This window comes from Seriola lalandi, unplaced genomic scaffold (assembly GCF_002814215.2).
Source record: "Seriola lalandi dorsalis isolate HSWRI2012SDOR001 ecotype SW California unplaced genomic scaffold, Sedor1 jcf7180002054975, whole genome shotgun sequence".
In the NCBI taxonomy this organism is placed as follows: Eukaryota; Metazoa; Chordata; class Actinopteri; order Carangiformes; family Carangidae; genus Seriola; species Seriola lalandi.
The window spans coordinates 48765-64178 of record NW_019525525.1 but is presented as its reverse complement, the minus strand read 5'-3'; the positions used below and the strand labels follow the sequence as shown (position 1 = coordinate 64178).

Genomic DNA, 15414 nt, shown 5'->3' with positions numbered 1-15414 from the left:
GGGGGCACAATATGCATTTTACAGTATTTTACAAAAAAAGTGAATGTTTCTATGCATAGAAGTGGATGTTTCTATGCGTCATGAGTCTTAGTAATGATAATTTCTCTTCGTTCGTTTTTGATTGTTTTAGTTAGGTTTCTTTGTTTTGATAGTATTCACCGTGTTAGCATGCTATCAACAGAGTATAGGTTACTTACATTACTTTGAAAACATTAACCGGAAGTGTAAACATGCTCTCATGTCTCCATTGACGCTGTCTTGACTATTTTGATATTGCAGTTACTTGCCTTGGCCACTAGAGGGCAATAAACACACGATTCGAAAGGCACTCGGCCGCAGTCAGCACAACAGTCGTCTCCCTTGAAAACTAGTATGAACGTTGCTTGTCTCCACATCAGCAAACGGTTGTTAAAATGTTGCCGTTGTTATTCGCAAAAACCACACTATGAGTTGTAAATATCAAAATTAAAAAACGATTCTACTGATATTCCTGTTCGTTAGCCACAATTTTAATTTTAGTGTTGCAGTTCCTTATGTGGAACACTGGAGGGAAGTGAACACCCTGAATTCACAGATTGTAAACATGTCATTTTATCAGCTACTGTCAAGTCAGAAATAATACCATCATCACACTTCCGGTATTACAATTCATAATAAAGCAACAAAACAGGCTCGACGTGTTTTTAGTATTTTGTCTCCTGCCGTTATGAGAATGTGGAGTTGTAATGTAGTTTTGCCATCCAAAAGCCTGCCCCATGGCCCTGTACGAGGTTGCTATTCAGTTCGAGCTTCATAAACTCAAGGTTTTTTTGGTGTCAATGTCCACAAACACATACTAGGTTAGTGTTTAACGTAGTCGCCTACAGCATGCGAGGCGTGTATTGGTGACACACTATTTCACATCGAAAGGGGGCAGATTTTCATGTCACGAGTTGCCGTTCAACATCGTGTTGAAAGTAGAAGAAGAAAGCAGCGGATGAAGATACAGTAGTTTCGTTTCCGATTGACCCATTTAGCAACTCACATTAGCATCAGTTAATAATCTTTGAATCCAACAATGGAATCGGTCTTCCTTAATTTAGCACTTTGCGTTTTTTGACGGATAATTTCTGATTCTTAGTCCAAGAAGCGATACGAAACAAAGGAGCGTTGCTAGCTGTAAGCGTAGCAAAACAGGCTAGCTGTTGTTAGCCACTTTGATTTAGCTGGGCTGGCTGCGATTAAAATGAGCTGTCAAATGTTGACTGCGTAGTAAAGTTGTTTGTGTGCTTTGGGTTGTTCGTATTGGCTGGCGGGTTATTAACGAGTGCTGGCTTATTGACGCTTACACATTTAGCTATCTTAGCCTAGCTACGTCCTGCCTTGTAGCTCCCTTGGATGTTCAGTGTGGTGAGTACAGTTTGGTCTAAGCTAACTTAATATTACTAGATTTTTTTTAGCCTATTATCACAACAACTAGACTTCAGCTAGTTGACCAGACAGTCAGCGTGTAAACTGCTAATGTAGGATGATTTATTGTGTCACATTAAAGTATGTGGGCTACTGTGAGTCAAATGCTTCCTGTATTTCGCTGTGATGAAGTGTGGAAAAATGCTTGGTACTGAACGGACGCACTTTTAACACGTAAGGAGAATAAAGCCTGCCTTAGAGGTTAAGGCATTATACACAGTTTACCTAAACAGCTGTCAGTATCAATATATTGTCTATATTAACTGACAAGAGACAGCAGATATAGACAGTAATAAAGGAGCCATCCTCGTTCTAGCCCAAATCTGCACCATAAACAAGCCACCATGTTCCTCTGTATTACAGTCGGGAAGTGACTCTTCAGCTCCATGTCTGCTGAGGCTTCAGTTGGCAGTCATGCTGCCGACTCTGCCCAGTCTGCTGTTTCCCACTCCGCCTGCCACAGCACAGATGAGCACAGAAATCAGGGTCTGCTGGGGAGCAAGTATGTCAAGTTAAATGTGGGTGGCTCACTGCATTATACAACTGTCCAGACATTAAGCAAAGAAGACAGTCTGCTGCGGAGCATATGCAACGGAGGAACAGAGGTTACCATAGACTCAGAAGGTGAGCACAAACCTTTTTACTGGATCCACATTGTTACTCTTAAATGTCTTTAGAGTTGTGCCACTGACATCAGCATTTGAACTTGTCACTGCCACTAAGTGCAGAGTATGGTTTCTTATGTATGGTAATATTTCTTTCCTGCTGTCCCAGGCTGGGTCGTGTTGGATAGGTGTGGTCGACATTTTGGGCTGGTTTTGAACTTCCTGCGAGATGGCTCGGTACCACTTCCAGAGGAACACAGAGAGCTGGATGAGGTTTTGAAAGAGGCCCAGTACTATAGGGTCCAGGGACTGGTCCAGCATTGCCTCAGTGCCATGCAGGTAAATAGATAATATATACATATAGAGTTTTTTGTTTGTTTTTTCATAACAACTTTTATTGCTTTTTGTTAAGAGCATCTACAAACATTTTCAAACTACATAATATTAGTACAATGAACTAGTATTTTAAGATTTCCCCCTCCCTTTGCCCCTTCCACATTAAAATCACCATCCAGCTCATCCGCTTTCTCTTCCTCCTCCACCTCCTCCTCCTCCCTTCTCCCAATAAGTCCATTTGTACTGAAGCACCAAAGGTGTTTTTAAAGTCCATGTAGTGTAATCAGATGCAGTGATAAAATGTTCTTGATTGTCTTTGTGTGAAATTGTCACCATCACCATCTCTTTCTGGCTTATTTATCAGTGTTTCAATGTCAAAACATTATGTTGATTAATCAATCAAATGTTATTCATTAATTAATTGTTGTCTTAATCTTAATCATTTATGACTTCACAAAGAGCTTTGCATCTCTCCTAATCTTATAATGCTAAAATATAATAATATAATACTTGCAGGTTTTAGTTAGTGCTCAGACTAAACAAGGAATTTACTCACAAAGAATCTGGTATCTTAAATAGACAAAATTATTTACTGAATTTTTTATCCAGTTAATTGATCAGTTGATAATTTAGGAAAGTGTGTTAATTGCTTATGTATTTCAATGTTTGCTCTTTTTTAACCTTCAGAAACAAAAGGATGTTTTTGAAAGTGTGTGCCGCATCCCCATGATCACCTCAGCCAAAGAAGAACAGAAGATGATTGCTACTTGTAGAAAGGTGAATAACATTTCATCTAAATCCATTGGATCACTGACAGAGGTGTATATTAGGTTAGCAGCTGTCAAATCCTAATTGTCTAGTCCTGTGTAGCAAATGTCTGTCTGTCTGTACAGAATTGAAAAAGAACAAGATGATTTGAAGAGATTTATAATTGGGAGCCATGAAACCTGCCGCTGCAGTGTGAGATAATTCTTCACTTGTAGACTAGAGAATTACCCTGATTTATTCCTGTTCCTTGTCTCTACAGCCGGTAGTAAAATTGCAGAACAACAGAGGAAACAACAAATACTCTTATACCAGGTAAAAATTACGGTTGACTGCATGCATCCTACACAGAGTAGGAAAAACAATATGACAAGTCACCTTCTGCCACAACAACATGTCAGTGATTCACATGTCCATTTGACTTGAATTTTGAGTGCAAAGTTCTTATTAATCTTCTTAACTGATTGAGATTTTCTCTTTGTCTCTGCCTGTGACCAGCAACTCTGATGATAACCTGCTGAAGAACATTGAACTTTTTGACAAACTTGTGCTACGATTTAATGGCCGGGTCCTGTTTGTCAAAGATGTGCTCGGGGATGAGATCTGCTGTTGGTCTTTCTATGGTGAAGGCCGCAAGATCGCTGAAGTATGCTGCACCTCTATTGTCTATGCTACAGAGAAGAAGCAGACCAAAGTAAGCATCCCGTTATGGGTACAGTAAGTCTCAAAGCTGTGGTTTGATCTTTTGGGAAATGTGTGTATCTGCTTTCTGGCATCGATTCCAACAGCAGCTTGTTAGCTTAGCTTAGCACAAAGACTGGAAACACAGGGAAACAGCTAACTTGGCTCTGTCCATAGGTAATTAAATCCACCTAAAGATCAAAAAGTCTGTCAAAAGTCAGTTATTCACCACCAAACTTGACCATTGTGTGTTTTTTAGGTTGAGTTTCCCGAGGCTCGAATCTTTGAAGAAACCCTCAATATTCTCATCTATGAGAATGGCCGAGGATCTGGTCCAGGAGGCTTACACCTTTTAGATTCAAGAGGCTCAGGTTCATCGCTGGGAGCTGGCCAGTCAGAGGAAGAGGGTGCTGTGGGAGGAGACAGACGAGTAAGACGGATCCACGTGAGGAGGCATATAATGCATGATGAAAGAGGGCACGGTCAGCAAACTGTCTACAAGGACTAATAATGTGAAAATATAGGGCATAGGAGAGTTACTTGAGGTATGTTTATTTTTTTGTTGAATGTTAGCAGAATGAAAGAGATGTCCTTGATCATAGCAATAGCTTGGTAGTTAGTTATTTCATTAATTAGGCATCACTGCAGAAATAGAGAGGTTGATGACTGAGTTGCAACTGAAGTAAGAGTCGTTTGGAGGTGAAAAATGCTTCTGTTTACAAGAAAACAAACTGTGTACATTATTTAAATAGGAAATATGTAAAATTACCTGGGAAATGTAACTGGCATAAATATTACTTTGCAAATATTAAGGAACCCCCTGCAAGTTACTGAATAGGTCTAAAACCCAACTCCCACCCCAAAGGTGGCTAATTTATTCCTAGAGCAGATGGCCTACTGTCAATGTAGGTGTTAATGATGTGCACTCGCAGCCTCTTCTGTGTTTGACTTGTAGGAAACACTGTGTCAGTCAGTTCATTCAGGTTGTTAAACATCTGTTGCCTTTTCCGAAGATGGACTGAGATGCTGGCCGACAGTGAGGAACAGAGGATGGTGAAGTTTAGTTTAGATATCTTAACACTGGAATAAAACTGAGTAGCCATTTTTAGCAAGGTTGTCCATGAATGAGATTGTTGAGCAGCTCAATTTTCTTTATTTAAATTTTTACTGCTGTTGCTTCAAGATGTTTTTTATTAATTAATTTATGAACTTAATTTATTGTTTGGTATTTAACTTTTGTATTGTATGCAATCTTTGTGTTAACTAGTGCTCAAGTGAGTTTTAATTTTTGGAATGATATCTATAGCACACATCAGATTTTGAATTTACTCCTGTAAATGACTAAATCGTGAACTTACATTTCAGTTCCATGTTTCAAGAGGAACAAAGACCATGTCTTTGATATTGTACTTCATTCTGAGCCATGATTTTTCACTTATGCTTTATGTCTTACACCAAACCACTGAAATTTGTTCAAAGTAATAGGCCATATAGTGATGATAAAATAAATTAATATTGGGTTGTATTTTTATTTCCCTCAGGGAGAGAAGTATTTTCTTTCTAATAGTCACCAGTGTCTTGTGTAAACCTAGTCACTCTGAATACTGAAAAAAACAGTGAATGAGAGCAATATGTATCTCAGACCCTTTTGTAAAATCACCTTGGAATATGCACTAATATAACTTCCGTCCAATAGTGGTCATGGGAATGTTCTGAATAAATTACTTATAAAATTCAACTTTAGCTTCTTGGTCTTATTTTTCCCTTCTTTCCTCAAGTATAATGAAGAAATGGACTTAAACACATACATTTTCCAGAAAAACAAATGGAAGTTACCCACACGATATTTATTTATTATTCATTCAAACTGATGATTATAGGAATGTAATATCCACAGATGTTCAGTACAGTGGTATGAATTATTTAGGTGTTATGCCTATTATATGGAATAAAACCTAATTCAAGATTTTAACTATTTATCATTGCACAATGCCACATGTCATTGAAAGACATAGTCCAGTGTTTTGTTTTTAAAAAAAGACTGAATCACAACAATTTTCCATTCCAAATTTTTTTCCAGAACAGTGTAAAAGGAAAGTAGAATCAAATCTTATGAAAGGAAATATCAAATAGAAAGGATAAGGCAACAAAGGAGAGAAAAACAAGTAAATGCAATAAAATAAAGGCATATTAAATTCGGAAATATTTTCAAATATACAATAGTATTTTTCAAAAATATTAAATTGATTTATTTCATGGTTTTTATTTTAGATAAATATGTAAAACTATGAAGGAAAAGAAGTAAATATAAGTGATATTTAAGGAAAACCAACATTTATGGGTAGAGCTTTTTCCCATTAAAATCATTACATTTATAATTCAGTCTTAGGGTCTAAATACATTTTTACCTTTTTGGGTTCATATTGTCGAAGGTTACTACCCAAATCTGTTCAAACATATTTTTTTGCAGTAAAATTAATATTGTTAAAAGAGATAAGCGAGAAATTCAATTTAATTTCTACAAAAAATAGAAGTTCTCCAAGTTTTTAGATTTTGTTTGTACTGTGAAAGGGCGTCGCGCTGGTCTGACGTCACTTCCAGCTACGTCCGGCTGTCACGCCAATGCCGCCAAAAACAGATAAATAAAACTAGCACAGTGAGAAACGATGGTGTCAGAGAAAGAGACAGCAAAAATCCGCAGGTTTGTGCGTGGTGAACTCCGCGATGAGCCAGACTTAAGGTACAGTTGAAGCATTCATTAATTCGTTTAATTAATTGCTGTTTGTACCGAGAGTAAAAACACAGACGCGTGTGTGTGTTAGAAGTGAACTGTCGGTAACCTGTCGACATGTAGGACTAAAGCAGTTTACCGTAAGACCCACTAGCATAGATCACTTTCAACACATTCAGTGGTTATTTCACTACTCAGACTGTTGCATGTTGCCTGTTGAACACAAACACTTCAGTTACTGTAACGTTGATGTGCCATTTACTACTACTAGACCACATTCACACATGAGGCAGTTTAACAGTGTTATGGTTTGTCATCCCACACGACTTTGGCTACACGGGCCGTGAGAGGCTTAACATTAACTTTAGGTAGTCAGGAAAGCTTTGTTAAAAAAATTGTAAGGTATTAGTGCCAGTGACAGCTGCCAAATGGCATTTACCACATCAGTAGTTTAGAAGCTAATAGTTGTAAACGACACCTGCTGGGCAGAAGTGGTATCTTTCAGTGGGTTAAAAAATACAGTGGGTGAAAACCATTAGCAAGTTAAACTAAAACAATTGACAGTGTATCTAGTAATGTGCAAGCCTCAGCTTCAGTTGTTGGAATTCAACTAAAATTAGTTCCTCTCGTTTTTGGAGGTAGTAAAGTTATTTTTAGTTGACTATTATGAAGAATAATACACTAAATAATACCTCCATATATTTGTCTATATATTAAACATTGCACTTAAAACTCCAGTGAGGTCCAAAAGTCTGACACCACATTCCCAGATTGTTAGCCACTGTACATTATATAAATATTTTCCTATAGATAGAAATGAAAAAACAAAATCCCTCTTTGTGTGTTACCTATAACTTTTGCATTGAATAGTCACTCAGTCTTAAAGATCTCAGTCTTCATCTGTTCATGTTTCAGTCATTCAGTATGATGTGGGCCTGTTAAACGTTTCGCATGTATTTCTTATTCTGTATTCAAAATCGCAAAGGCATAAATTAAGTATGACTGTTTCTGTAAATTACCTCTTCCCTCGTACACCTTGATATAATTTTTCTAATGTCTTATTCCAGCACACTGACCTTAGGAATTCTAAAAAAACGCTATTTGGCACGGGTGGGCCGTGAATCATTAAGTCCAGAGGCAGGAAATTACATGAAACAGGCGGTTAAAGAGGAACTGATGAAAATGCAGGTAATTCTTCCCATACAGCTCACATATATTCCTTTAAGTGTTTGTGATTTTAGGACTGGGATCATGTTTAGTGCTATAGGTATAACTGTCATTATACATCTTTTTCCTGCAAGGACGATGATGAAAACGGAGAAGAGCTAGAGACCAAGAAGCCGCAAAACAAAAGGAAGAGAGAAGAGGAAAATGATGAGGTGATAAATGAGAGAGAAGATCAAAGGGCAAAGAAATCCCGCTGTCTGTCAAGTTCATCATCAGGTTTGTTTTAATTGTTATTTTCCTGAAATGCTTTTAGATGCCTGTAATTTTAATGATCTATACAATGTTTTACTTTGCCTTTATCTGGTGTGAAATATCCTGGAGCATTACTAACACTAGGACATGCATTTGGCAATAATAGTATGTGGGGTCACTTTATACTTTTCAACATAAAGCAGCAAGCTGATCACAACTAATTGTTCTTTATTGTATGCTTGCTTTCATCAAAGGCCCAGAGATACAGACACTGATATACAGATATGCCACTGTGTACACACATGGTTTTAATCTTGTCCTTTTACAATGCAGTCCTTTTGCAAGTAGCATTTGAAGGTGCTTTATATGGTTTATATTAACCTAGTTGAGTACATTGATATGGTTTATTTCTCCCTCACTGACTAGTACCTATATTACTCCTACCTTGTTTGCATTATTCCCAGTGAGGTTTGTTGCTTCTTTGTAAACCATAAAATGTTTTGTCTTTTCTTGTTTGGTCAATGACAGAATCGGAGGATAAAGAGGGCAACAAATCAGGAAGTGAGGAGAGTGATGAGGAAGACCAAATTAAATCTGGATCTGAGGATGCAGAGCGAGAGGTGAAAAGATCGCAGCACAAGACAAATGGGAACCGTAAACAGCAGATGGACAGTGAAGACTCTACAGATGAGGAAATTAATGAGTCAGAAAAAAAAGGGAATAAGAGTAAATCTGGTGACAGTCCAAAAGGTATGGTGAAAAAGAAATTGAACGCTACAAAGAATGGAGAGAAAGAAAGCAGCTGTACAAGTCCAGAAAGGAAAGCGGCACAGAGTGATGGAGAGAACGAAACTGACACAGACAACAAGTCAGTAAGGAGTGAAAAAATCAACGGTGATGAGTCCTCAGATGACAGTGAAAAAGGTGACTATGCAAAATTTATACCTGCATGTCCCATATGTAAATGTTGATTCTTTTATAGTGTTACAATTTTTTTTATATGACTTGATGTTACTTTCTGTTCATGTTACGCAGAAGAAAAAGTTTCAGTAGAGAAGAAAAATAACGACACAGACTCAGATTCATCATCACTCCCATCTCTGGAGGATGACAAGGCTAGTGGGACAGAAGATAATCAAGATATTAAAAAAAAGAAAACCATGAAAAAAGAAAAGAGCACCAGAGGTCAAAAGGTGAGTCCATGCGTGATGTTATAAATCAGAATCAGAAGAGTCAAGCTTTGTAAAGTTTTTACTAAGTTCTCATCATCAAATTTTTTTTTTTTTTTTCAACAGTATTATGAAATGATCTGTGATGTATATTAATTGATGGTTGCATTTGTTTGAATTTTTATCATTTTTACTGTGGTGAAGTTAAATTCATTCAATTTTAAATAAAGATAGATGCAAAAAATATATAATTAAAACATTTATGCGCCACTGTGCTTTGGTTATACTCCATAATGTATAATGTATGTATCATATTTGAAAAAGCTAAACTGAATGGTTTAATTTACAATTTTTTATGAATAATTAAGGAAAAACTTAAATATCTAGTGTCTGTAAGTGTCCAACACTTTTGCCCTGAATCTTCATATTGAATAAAGGTGCATCTAAATTCCTGTAAGATGAGTGGCAGAAAGCTAAAACCAAATGTTGTAAATGTCTCTTACGTAAATCTTTTCTTCACAACCTGTCTGACCACTGCAGAATGACGACAAAGCAATTGTGAGGCTCAAACGCTACATTGCTGTCTGTGGTGCGAGGCAAAATTACAAGAAGCTCCTTGATGGCTGTCACTCTGTTCACTCCGTGGTGGCTGTTCTGAATAAGACGCTTCAAGATCTTGGTGTCCGTGGTCAGTGGGAATACATTTACCTTTTAACAGACCACACGATCTGGCCATAACTGCTCATTGATTTGCTGAAATACTATACAGTGAGATGGTTTTGATTTGTAATGATAAACGAGCCCAAAATGAAAACCTTTACTTGACTGTACGTTTGTAAAACTGCCATGTGACATTTCTCATGTGTAAACTGTAAAACAGTTTTCATTTTCTGTACAACTGACACAATTTGATTAACTCTAAAAATAACTTGTGTATGTGTTTTCACACAGGTCAGCCAACTATTAAGAAATGCAAAAAAGTCAGAATAAAAAGAGAACAGGCTCAGGAACTAGCTGGCCTTGATGTCAGCAACATCATTTCCACACAAGGTAATAATTTGTCTCTTCATGGTTGCTACCAACTATTACTATTGTGAAAATTTAATTGCTGTTTGTTGTTTATTGTACATATTGCACTCAGCTTGAACAAGAACGGCAAGTTGATTTCACGCATTACTCAATATAGATTCTAGAAAAGCAGAGCAAAAACTTAATTTGACGTAAGTGTATGTAAACATAATTAACACTGTAGAGATGGCTTTTCCGTTAAAGACGCTGTGTGTAGGAATGGGCCAACTGTCTAATTCATACTCTATACTCAACTAGAAGTTTCTTTTGTAAGAAACAAGGAAATACACTCTTTGGTCCCTCCTCTCCCATCCCCTTCTCCTGCGCCATCGTCAGACTGGCCGTTGGGCATACCAGGAAAAATCCCTGTGGACAGTCATTCTGGTTGTGCATGAAAGCATGCTATCTTCATGATCTGTGGCTGGGCTTATTGGCCACTCACAACTGAGTTTCAACCCTCACCCTCATGCTGAGCTTGATGAAAGAGAGGAGGGATGTCTGCAACACAGCCAGGTTTATAGCCTACTTGCAGTTATTACTTCTTCATCCTCTCATGTTGGGCTGAGGCCAGATTGGATGCTACAGCGAGTCATTATCATCTCTTAAGGTACAAAGTGGTATTACAAGATGGAACTGGACTAGCTGCCTAGCATGCTAACCTCAGTAAACATCTCTGCAACGCAATACATGGACATCTTTGACTTAACGTCAAAACTAATTTCTTTACATTCTGCTGATGAGTTTAGTAAATTTTTTGAATGTTTTTAGACATTTTCTTCAATGGGAAACTTACATGTGTCACAGATGCTGCATGCACCACATATTTTAACGTAATAGTATCTGTATGTGTGGTTGATGACCAGGTTGGTTGAAGAAGTGTACACTGCACTTATAGTAATGCTGTTGATCAAGTGTCTATAATTTTTAAATCGCTAGTACTGTTTATCATTTTGGTGCACATGCAAAATATGAAAATATTGATTAATGATACCTGCTAATGTGGATACCTTTCTCAGGTCGTCCTAAACGCAGAGGAGCGTGGCAGGCGAAACATGACCCTCCATCCTCTACATATCTGCGCACTCTGAACTCTGGCTCAGAGAGTGAAGAGGAAAATGATACACACAGAGGACGCAGAAGAGCAACAGACTGGGCCAACCTGCGGGGGGTCATCAGTGATGATGCAGAAAGTGACTGACAGGGACAGTTCCTCTTCAAGTCTGGACATTGGACATTACTTTCTCACTGTACAGACTGGGTTTTGGTCTTTACAAATAATTTTGTTACTGTTTTAATGTCTACTTTTGGCAAAAATAATAACAATTGATAATATAGATGGGGCTTGAATGAATTACCATTTTTTGCAGAATAATAATAATAATAGAGTGATGATGTACATTTATTTTTTATATCAAATAAAAGTATTTTGTTCAAATGGAACAAATATTTTATTTTTACAAGGGGACATGTACATGAAGACTGTTGATTTGCTTTTGCTTTTTCTGACGTGTCGGGGGGGGGGTGACAGAGGGAGAGCATGGTAATAAAAATCTGCCTATAAAATGGGCAGGAGGCGAGTAGTAAAAATAAAAAGTGATCCCCTTTCATCCCATGGACACATCTCGTCAGCTTCACATTTCCGGGAACTAATCGTAAGTAAGCTCTCGGATAGACGGAATATTTGGCAAACGGACTGGTCCGATGGGGTAATGTGTCCGCCGCACTACTGCAGGTCAATGAGATATTTATTTTTAATTGCTATAATACAAGAATCGTTATTACGTTTTTGGTTACGACACAACTGTATTAGGCAAAAAAAATATGTATTTTTTAAGGAGTGAATGTGTGTGTGCGTATTTAACAATCTCAGTCTGACAACGTAGCTGGATACAAAATAAGTAAATGCACGTGACCCTCAAACTGCTACACAACTGTCACAGAGGTATCTTGGTTACAAATCATACATTACACTAAGGACTCGAGGCTAAATAGAAGTAGCTCTAACCAAATCACTACAGTTGAGTTGAGACCTCTCTGACAGTGTCAACCAGAACTGCTCATTACAATCTTCCTAAATGTAGACTTTGTGGAAGATCTGTCGTGTGGGATTGGATAAATCTGTTTAAGCGTACCTAATAAAGTGGCCAGGGATTATCTAAACTGTGTGGAAAGAGAGAGATCGTAGATAGTAGGTATTGAAAAGTCCTATTATGTCCTACTACTATCCCTACTCTTTGGTTTACATAACCAAATGTTGGTATTTTCTCTAACATTACATTTACTTAGACCTTACATTATTAATTTCATGCAGGAATGGACAATGATACACCAGATGAGGTCTTTGCCGAGCTGAAGACGAAGCCCCTTGGAGGATGGGGTGTTGCTCAGATAGCTGTTGGTACTGGACTTGCTGTGTATGCTATGTGGGTGGGAATCCTTCAGCCGGGCTTCCGAAAAGTCCCTTTAAGGCTACAGGTATGGTCCACATCTCCATAACAATTTGAATAATTATTGATGTAACTGCTTGTTCCAAAAAGGTTTGAGAAACATCCAAACATTTTTCTTTTTAATCAGAGGCTCTTTAAAATTTCTTCCAGGTACCCTATATTCCAGCCAGCAAAGCTCAAGTAAATAATGTCATGACATTGTTGAGAGGTCGAAAGGGAGGTCTTGTGGATTTGGGATCTGGTGATGGCCGTATTGTAAGTACAAGCAAGATATTTGGGATCTCATGTCTTGCACTGATGAAAAATGAGTTTTGACAATGGTAATTTTTAACCTGTAAGGTCTTGGAAGCCCATCGACAGGGTTTCGCTCCTGCTGTTGGTTATGAGCTCAACCCTTGGCTTGTTCGCCTTTCCCACTATCATGCATGGAGAGCAGGCCATAATGGAAAAGTGTCATACCGACGGGAAGATCTCTGGAAGGTCTGACATTTGTCACTTGTATTTCAGCATTAGTAACACTCCAGTCAGCATTAAATAACAACATTTAACAGTATTGTAATTGGTTTTGGCAACAATATATTGTTTCCACAACAAAATAGATTAAGAGGAAATGTTCTCACTTCCAGAAGAAAAAGAAAACAAGAATGACACTGAATATCTAAATTGCTGGCAAAATAGTTTCTTATTTTCTAAAGATTGACATGACTTGCCCAAATACCTTTATGAATAATACTCGTAACTCTTTGGTAGCCTTTTGTGGTTTACTTTATCCTGGTGGTGTATGCCAGCTCATCATACCTTAAGATATCACAGCTTATTTGCCCTCCTTTCTGCAGGAGTTTTTGTTACCATTAATTTAACATGGTCAGGGAATAAATTCTGTAGTGACCACAGATTTCAAGAAAGCTGCATAGTTTTTTTAATGTGATCATTCATTGTATTTATGATATTTAAAGGTGAATTGTTAATAAATTGAACAGTGCATCCTGCATTTTATCTCATCACAGGTTGACTTGACAGAATGCAAGAATGTCACAGTGTTTCTGGCTCCTAGTGTGGTGAGTAACATAATGAACAGATATCTAGAAACCATGAAATTGTAGATTGTCTCAATGTAGCAGACAGCCAAGCAAAAATGCAGTAATAAAGAAAAACTGGATGTTAGCTCACTGAAAATGACTTAAAGAAATATTTGTGTTCCTAGCTTTCATTATTGCAGGAGAAGTTGCAGGCTGAGCTCCCTGTTGATGCCTTAGTTGTGGCTGGACGTTTTCCCTTCCCTGACTGGAAACCCTGCAGGATTGAGGGCCAGGGTGTGGACAGAGCCTGGGCATACAGCATGCAAGCACAAAGACAGACCACCACCAGGAAAAATGACAAGCTCACAGTCATGGATAGCGACCCTGACAATGAACTAACCAAGGAGAAATGATCCACTTGAAGCTACATGGTCTTTTTCCTTTCCATGGTTTTTTGTCCTCCTAGAATGGTAACATATAATTATTATATATCATGAATTCATAAGCTGCTCATCACATCAGTATCCTTCACTGGATAAGGACAAAGTTAAGGACATTTTACTTAACTTGACTGTCTACATAATTAAAGACTAAATACTTTTTGATTACTTCCGCAACAGGACGTTTCTGACAACTTCTTCTTTTCTTTTTGCACAAATGCTCTCTCTGCTACAGCTTTGAATCTTATATTTGTTAGCAGCAATGTCTGAACCACTTTTGAACTAGAAATTCCTGAGCAACAGTTTGTGTTGGCATCAAAGTAAAACCACAGCTTTGCCTCCAGATACATGAAGAGTAGTTTTTGTGAATGATCTGTCTGGGGGGGAGCAAGCTTTTAAATGTTGTGTCATCAGCAGTTGTTTCTTCTGTGTTAAGCAGACACGCAGTTCCAATCTCACAAACGGATTGTAACATTTTCTATAAACCCCATGGGGTCCATTGTGTAGAAAGGGTGGTCTTTGCCTGGGTTATAAATAATTATCCAGTAGCAGTTTGTTTTTGACTGTAGCCTTTTTTTTTGTTTCTCTTGAATGTTCAGTCTTCACTTTGCTGTAAAGGTAAATGCTCTATTTATGGACTATAAATTCCTGTTTCTCTTCCACCATGTGCTGTACACTTAATTTGTCACCTTAGTTTCTGACATTCTGAGGTGGGCCAGGTAATTATTCAAACAAAATGCTGCATTCAGTACATGATCCAGGATAGCTTTGAAGTTGAACTGAATGAGCTCTGTACACAGCATTAAACTCAATGTTATACACGAGGAAAGGCACAGTGTGGAGTGGAAAGAATAATTATCCCTAGAGGTGCAGACTTTGTCCAGTTATGTAATGTCCACACAAGGTTCTGCAGATAAAACATCACTTTTGGGATAGAGTACTATATGCATGCTTCAAAGGAGATCAACACAGGCGTCATACTTATTCACTAAGAAGGAATATATGTTTCCATGCTGTCCCCTATTTATTCTTTTGCCTTTGTCTTGTCTTTTTCCATTTATGTTAAGTATTATTGTATACTTAATATTCTATTTATTGTAAGCCAGCCATATTTCTGTATTTGTTTGTGGCCCTCTGTGGGCTAGTTTTATTCTAACACAAAGACAATATTATATGATTGGTCATTTACTTTTTGAGTAAGCTGATTTTCTTTCATTTATAACTTATTACTCAATACTTTTTAAAAAGCTATTTGCACGCAGACAGTGATAGACATAAACTTTCT

At 37.6% G+C, this 15414-nt stretch overlaps 3 protein-coding genes across 3 annotated transcripts; all 3 read left to right on the top strand.

Annotated features, from left to right (window-relative positions):
• The first annotated feature begins 954 nt into the window (after positions 1 to 954).
• On the top strand, positions 955 to 5574 carry kctd13 (potassium channel tetramerization domain containing 13). Its single transcript, XM_023396272.2, has 7 exons — positions 955 to 1389; positions 1813 to 2073; positions 2224 to 2393; positions 3078 to 3167; positions 3418 to 3470; positions 3654 to 3849; positions 4096 to 5574. Exons 2-7 carry the CDS (start codon positions 1836 to 1838, stop codon positions 4342 to 4344), a joined length of 996 nt encoding a protein of 331 aa, XP_023252040.1. The 5' UTR covers positions 955 to 1389; positions 1813 to 1835; the 3' UTR covers positions 4345 to 5574.
• An 866-nt stretch (positions 5575 to 6440) lies between these two features.
• hirip3 (HIRA interacting protein 3) lies at positions 6441 to 11667 on the top strand. The gene is made up of 8 exons (XM_023396300.2): positions 6441 to 6576; positions 7635 to 7755; positions 7869 to 8010; positions 8515 to 8910; positions 9022 to 9179; positions 9696 to 9843; positions 10107 to 10205; positions 11240 to 11667. The coding sequence occupies exons 1-8, from the start codon at positions 6503 to 6505 to the stop codon at positions 11419 to 11421; spliced, it is 1320 nt and encodes a 439-aa protein (XP_023252068.1). The 5' UTR covers positions 6441 to 6502; the 3' UTR covers positions 11422 to 11667.
• Positions 11668 to 11868: 201 nt separating this feature from the next.
• On the top strand, positions 11869 to 14789 carry antkmt (adenine nucleotide translocase lysine methyltransferase). Its single transcript, XM_023396298.2, has 6 exons — positions 11869 to 11955; positions 12535 to 12698; positions 12821 to 12925; positions 13010 to 13150; positions 13678 to 13728; positions 13875 to 14789. The coding sequence occupies exons 2-6, from the start codon at positions 12537 to 12539 to the stop codon at positions 14100 to 14102; spliced, it is 687 nt and encodes a 228-aa protein (XP_023252066.1). The 5' UTR covers positions 11869 to 11955; positions 12535 to 12536; the 3' UTR covers positions 14103 to 14789.
• The last annotated feature ends 625 nt before the right edge of the window (positions 14790 to 15414 follow it).